The following is a 6,480-nucleotide window of genomic DNA, read 5'->3' as shown; positions in this document are numbered from 1 at the left end:
TCTCTCGTTTTCTCTCTCTCTCGTTTTCTCTCTCTCTCTCGTTTTCTGTCTCTCTCTCTCTCGTTTTCTGTCTCCAGGTGAACGAGAGAGAACACCAGAGGATGCTGTCGGAGATGATGTCACAGCAGAGGGAGGAGCTTAGCCATTTGAAGGCAGAGCTATCAGGGGACCAGAGGGAGAGCATGGAGGCAGCCCACCAAGCAGAACTACTACAGATACAGGTACACACACAACCACCCCTACCAGGTTTTCTGTTAGCCAGATTTGATTAAACTGGCGCCGGCCAGTTGTCCCAAAAAATAAATAATAATCATTGCAAAATGATTTAAAAAAAAATGTAAATACATCTGACCGGTTATGCTTATTGGTCTACAGGTTAATTTGCATAATTTAGTAGAATTGCCTTAGCGCGTGTGTATTTTCATTGGTCGTTATGTTTATCACACGCACAGCAAACAGATGCAGAGCCTATATGAGCGGAAAATCTGTCAGTGGTGAGAGCTGCTGCTACAGGTCCTCAAACATCTCATTCCTTCCTGCTGGATTGAAACATGCTTTTTTAATAACAATATAATAACAATTCTAAATGAAATTTTGTGTTTAAAAAAAAATGTTTCAATGGCCACAATTTAAAAAGAGCTACTATTTTTATTTCTCAATTGGTCATTGTAGCTCGCTTCCCATTTGCCATTCAAGTACAATGGTAGGCAGGCTTCAATCCATCACACTCCACTTTACAATGAGCTGGAGGCAGTATGTATTTGGGAAAAATATAGTTACTATTTTAAAACCTGAACGTTTTACTTCGTATTATGACTTGGCATGGCTTCAAAATATAATCCCACCATAGAAACGTGGAGGCAATTATTTTACGAAGACTTCCATTGAAACCAGTAGCCTATATATTTTTGTTGTACACGTTCTATTGGTTTTCAAATCCACTTTATTTGTCCAGTAGCCAAAGGCACAATCCTAGTCATATTAGCAACCCATGATAGTTGTTGCATCTTTAGATCTCCCCTTTTCTACATTTCTAACAGATATTTTCATCTCTGTTACATGAAACTGTTTACATTTGCGGTGTGCTTTTGACAACTGTGTTCTCCTGTTAATTGCATTGTGGAACGAACATGCGTAGCCTACTGCTTTGGTGTGTTGCTGCGCTAATCATCTGAATAAACAATAGTTTATTCAAATGTTATGGTAAATGTCCAGATCTGTTGCATTGACCTCATTGCTTTAAAAAAAAAAAAGTCAGTTAGCCTACTGGTTGTATGAATTTAGGATCTATCATCCCACAACTGTCCCAGAGTCTGTTTAGTATCGTCTTTCTTTCTCCCACAGAACGACTAGGTGAACAATAGATTATCTTAACTTTTATGGGGAAGATTGACATACGCTAGTGATTTTGCTGTTTGTTGTTGGCTGAGGAAAAGTCATTGTGGCAGGTAATCTATCATCTCCAAAGTGCTCATCGGTTTTTAGTAAGGATGCGTGTCGTTGCATCCTCAAGTTGCGTGTTCTTTTAAAGCTGCAATACGTCACTTTTTGGGAGACCCGACCAAATTCACATAGAAATGTGTGTTAGAGATCTGTCATTGTCATTGAAAGCAAGTCTAAGAAGTGGTAGAACTGTTTTTATGTGCGTTATTTCTAAGCTTCCCATTATGATATTTCACCGTGGTTTAGATGGTACAATGATTCTCTACACTTTACTTGCTTTGCTACATAAACTGAATTTTAGCAACCAGGAAATGGCGGAGTGATTTCTGCATAGTGCAGATAATAACCATAATCTAAATGTGTCATTCTGAGCACTGTGGGTGCAGGTTACACACCCAATGCATATGGGTCCGTTAAATTAAAATGCTTCCTTCAAATGTCCAGCTTCACATTTTCCTAATGGAAACCTACCCCCTACCTACCTCTCTCTCTTATCTATCGCTCTATAGAGCCAACAGGCTCTGGAGCTGGAGGCGCTGCGTCTGAGCCTGACCAACCACCAAACGACCCAGCTAGAGCTCTCCCAGACCAACCTGCAGCGGGAGCGGGAGGCCTCTCTAAGCGAGCTCCAGGCTTCCCTCAGGGAGAAGTGGGCCCAGGAGAGGGCCGTGCTGCAGGCCAGACAGCAGTTTGAGGTGGAGAGGCTGAGAGCTGAGAGTGAGGAGAGGATCCAGCGAGAGCAGCAGGAGTATCACAGGAACATGGGTGAGGATGATGGTAGTAGAATAGGGCCTTCTCACTCAGATGCTCCAATGCATAGCTCTGTTTAACAAATGGACCTTCATCTGACCTGATTGAGTTGGTGTGTGTGTGTAGATGCTCTGAGGCAGGAGTGTGAGAGTCGTGTCTCCCAGGAGAGAGCGTCCATGGAGGAGCGGCAGGCTGCAGAAATAGTGGCCTTGAGGTCCCGGTGGCAGCAGGAGTCAGAGAAGGCCCAGTCAGAGCTCCAGACACAGCTGTCAGAGGCTCGGGTATCACTCTCCACCCAGGCAGCCTTCACCCAGACTGGGGCAGATCTGTCCGAGGCCCGGGCTAGCCTGGAAGAGCTCCAGAGGCTGGAGGGGGAGCTGAACCAGGCCTGGACCGAGAGGGACACTGCTGCCCGTGAGTCGACTAATAAGTGTTATTGATGTTGTCCGTATGTTGTAAGCATGTTGTAAACACGTGGTAAGGATGTTATGAATGTGTTACTGCTACTCTCCAGGTGCAGTAGAGGATCTGGTGTCCAGACATCAAGTGGTGCTGCAGGAGAGAGAGGAACAAACACGGCAGCTACAGCAGGAGGTGAACACACACACTTCTGTTTCTGAGATTTGCTTTATGCTTTGGATAGTGCCTTTCCTAAACTCTCTCTCCTTCCTCTAGGTGTGTCGTCTGCATGGAGAGCAGGTGACTCTGAGACATACTTGTGACCAGGAGGTCTCTCAGCTCTGGGCTCAGCTAGATAACATGAGGACCAGCCGCCAGGAACTGGGAGGTGAGTACACACACACACACACACACACACACACTCTCTGGACCTATGCTAGCACATAATTCGTCAAGTAGTACAAATTGGTTTGATTGGTCAACCAACAGAATTTCAGATACCTTGTCTTTTTCCATCTCTCTTTTCCCTTCGCCTCTCTCTCCAGAGTTGAAGGAGCAGCTGCTAGCTCGTTCGTCGCGGGTGGATGACATCGAGCGTCTGAAGGCGGAGTTTAACGTGCAGAGGCGGGAGATCAATGAGCAGAATGAGGTTGAGCTGGAGAACCTGAGGAGGTACGCGCACACACACACACACACACACACACACACACACACACACCTATGCAGCTGAATGTGCTCTCCTACACACACCTATACAGGTAGGTACATGCACAAGGTATACAAGTGAACACACCAATGTAAACCCATGCAAGTGAACACACACTTACAGCCCATTATTGTATATCCGGTCAGGTACTTTGAGCAGCGTCTGCGAGTAGCAGAGGAGAGCTACCGGGAGGAGATAGCCCTGCTGCAGCTGAGACTGGTGGAGGGAGCCCTGGAGGACTCTGTACTCAAGACCCAGGATGCTAGGTATGCTAATGCTAGAGGCCTCGCTCGGCTAATCTGCCCACCAGCCGCCAATTACACACAATCTATAAGCCTGGGCCAGTGGTGGGCCATGTTACTGACCGCTGTCGTGTGTGTAGTTTCCTGTCTGAAGGGAGAGGGGAGGAGGAGAGGAACGATGTTCTGGCTGAGATCACACTGAAACTGGAGAAACACCAGGAGGCGTTTGACCAGCTGCGTGTCCAGTTGGAGGAGAGACACACTCAGGAACTGTCTAACCTACGGTCCTCTATGGCCCTGTCCTACAGAGAGGAGCTGCTACAGGTATACACAGCAGGGTTTTACCTGTAATAGCTGCCCCCCCAAAAATAATGAAAAGCCAGTTTTGAAATTGACCCCGGCCAATTGTCTGGGAGAAAAGTTTTTTTTTTTTTTTAACATAGGCCAAAATGCCTGTATTCATTGATTGGAACATCTGTTGATGTTGGGGCAGTATGCATTTTGAAAACATACTGTTTGAAACTACATATTATTAGGCATGTCTTACCTTGCTTCAAAGTAGCATAGCCAAAATCCAACCAAATGTGCAGGCAATTATTTTATAAAGACCATATGCCATTTAAACCAGTAGCCTATTTCTCTTATGTTCTATTGGTTTTCAGATCAACTTTCATTGTCCAGTAGCCAAAGGCACAATCCTAGTCATATTACCAACCCATGATAGTTGTTGCATCTTTAGATCTCCCCTTTTTCTACATTTCTAACAGATATTTTCATCTCTTGAAATCGCTGGCATGTGAGGTGCACGGTGTTTTCCGCTAACTGCATTATGGAATGAACATTCACACGTAGCCTACTGCCTTGTGCGCATTGCTGCTCTTAGAATGTAAAGAAATAATAGTGGACATGTGGACAGTGATTCTAACATCTTCAAAGTGTCCATCGGAATTCGTTAAGGACACAAGCCATTGCATCCTCGAGTCTAAATGGGATTTCTGTAATTCAGAGCACTGTGGGTGGGACGCCCTAATCAGGTTACACACCCAATGCATATCGGTCCGGCAAATTTGTTTTCTCTCTAGGTGCGTTCAGACCTGACTGATCGTTACTATGGCGACCTACAGGAGCTGAAGACTCGCCATGCCCTCGAGATGGAACAACTCCGCGCTAGACTGTCAGACAGCCATGTCAGAGGTATACGGACTCTCTTTCTCACACACACATTGGAATATTCTTCAACATATAAAAATATTTTCTCTTACCCTCAATTGATCATTTTCCTCTTCCACACAGAGCTGACGAGGGTGCGTCTGGAGGCTGCCAGACAGGTGGAGGTAAGAATGATGATGGTGAATGAATTAGATTCTGTAAATCGAAGTGAGTCGAAGTTCTGTTAAGTTTCCAGTGGGAGTAGGTTTGCTAATGTGATGTGAACAGGTGGAGGTGGAGCATAGAATGTGGTGTCACTCTGAGGAGCTGCAGACCAGAACGACCATGATCCAGAACTTGGAGACACGACTGGCTGCCCTGGCAGACACACACAATATGGAGCTACGCTCACACACTATGAAGGTACACTCACACGTACACTGAAAATACACACACACACACACGGAGAAACACAAACTCACAGCAAGTACATACATACATAATTGTGTGAGTATGTGTGACAACGTAATGAGTGTTGCCACATGTTGACCCGGAATGACTGTATGTTGACCCGGATGTTTTTAGCTGAAGCAGAGCTTTGCTGAGGAGCTGGTTGTGAAACTAGCAGAGGAACATAAGGAGGAGAGGGAGCGAGTGATGGAGGAGATGACCCTGAGGAGAGCGGAGGAGGTGCAGAGGCTCAGACAGGAGCTCCAGGAGGAGGGGGAGGCACGGGTCTCTGCCCTGAGAGAAGCGCTGGAGAGAGGGATGGCGGAGGAAAGGAGCGCTCTGGAGAAAGGGATTGAGGAGGCGAGAGCGGCGCTCAGGAGTCTACAAGCCTCACTGGACAACGACCTGAGTAAGTACATGAAAAGGTTTCATGTAGTTCCACCTCCCTTATTTCACTGTCACTTCTGCATGGTCTTTGCCCTTCGTCTCACATGTCTCTCCCCCAGACCCCCAGGCAGTGGCAGTGAGACAGAGACTAGAGGCCCAGTACGAAGCTGAGCTGACCAGGGCCAAGTCCACCATGGCTGCTGAGGTCAAGGAGCTGACTGCTCTGCTTCAGGAGCAGGGAGACCAGAGGCTATGCCAAGCCCAGGATAGGTGAGACATGGCTGGGGTAAAACACCCAGAGAGACTAGGGGGGTCTGGAGGTTAATACAGTGTGTTTCATGTAATACCAGAGATTCTCACTAGCTAGTGAACGTTTGCCCCATAGTAAACGAATGCATTCACAGAGAGAGTTAACACTCTCTGTCCTTTCATCTTGAAATGAATCTGGCCGACTTGTTCTGCATGTGTGTAGGTTCCAGGAGGAGAGGGAGGAGTTGGAGCAGCGTCTGGCCCAGCAGGGTGAGGTTTTTCTGGGGGAGCTGAGGGAGGAACACATGGCCGCCATGGAAATCCTGAAAACCACGCTACTGACCAACCACACGAAGGACATGGACACGCTACGAACCAATCACAAAGCAGAACTGGACTCCTTGTTGGCCAATCACAAGGCTGATCTCAAAGCAATGGCAATAGAGATCGCAACAAAACACGAGGAGCTTGTTGTCTTGGAAACCAGCCTAGAATCAAAACGCAAGTCTGAGCTCGATCACCTGGAGGCAGTCCTACAGGAAACCAATCAGGCTCAGCTAGAGGCACAGGAGGCGGAGTTAGAACATAGGCATCAGGAAGAGAGGGAGGAGCTGGAGAAGAGGATGCTGGGTAATATGGACACACTGGAGACCACGTACCTGAGGGAGATCCAGGTGAGAACATACACACACTGTTTTAAATCTT

General features: G+C 46.9%; 1 protein-coding gene across 7 annotated transcripts in view; it reads left to right on the top strand.

Moving 5' to 3' along the window:
• Positions 1-6,480, top strand: part of LOC112255136 (pericentrin-like) — a 42,910-nt gene that overhangs the window by 19,241 nt on the left and 17,189 nt on the right. For all 7 annotated transcript variants that reach the window (XM_042323924.1, XM_042323925.1, XM_042323922.1 and 4 more), the window contains 14 exons: positions 78-221; positions 1,953-2,208; positions 2,320-2,607; positions 2,708-2,787; positions 2,869-2,980; positions 3,138-3,264; positions 3,445-3,564; positions 3,681-3,864; positions 4,623-4,734; positions 4,834-4,874; positions 4,978-5,112; positions 5,275-5,548; positions 5,646-5,796; positions 5,999-6,449. In XM_042323924.1, coding sequence (XP_042179858.1) covers positions 78-221; positions 1,953-2,208; positions 2,320-2,607; positions 2,708-2,787; positions 2,869-2,980; positions 3,138-3,264; positions 3,445-3,564; positions 3,681-3,864; positions 4,623-4,734; positions 4,834-4,874; positions 4,978-5,112; positions 5,275-5,548; positions 5,646-5,796; positions 5,999-6,449 — 2,475 coding nt within the window. The remainder of the gene's footprint in view (positions 1-77; positions 222-1,952; positions 2,209-2,319; positions 2,608-2,707; positions 2,788-2,868; positions 2,981-3,137; positions 3,265-3,444; positions 3,565-3,680; positions 3,865-4,622; positions 4,735-4,833; positions 4,875-4,977; positions 5,113-5,274; positions 5,549-5,645; positions 5,797-5,998; positions 6,450-6,480) is intronic.

The sequence above is a fragment of the Oncorhynchus tshawytscha genome, linkage group LG07 (assembly GCF_018296145.1).
Source record: "Oncorhynchus tshawytscha isolate Ot180627B linkage group LG07, Otsh_v2.0, whole genome shotgun sequence".
Classification (NCBI taxonomy): domain Eukaryota; kingdom Metazoa; phylum Chordata; class Actinopteri; order Salmoniformes; family Salmonidae; genus Oncorhynchus; species Oncorhynchus tshawytscha.
Note: the sequence above shows the minus strand (reverse complement) of the source record. Positions and strands in the feature narration are given on the sequence as shown.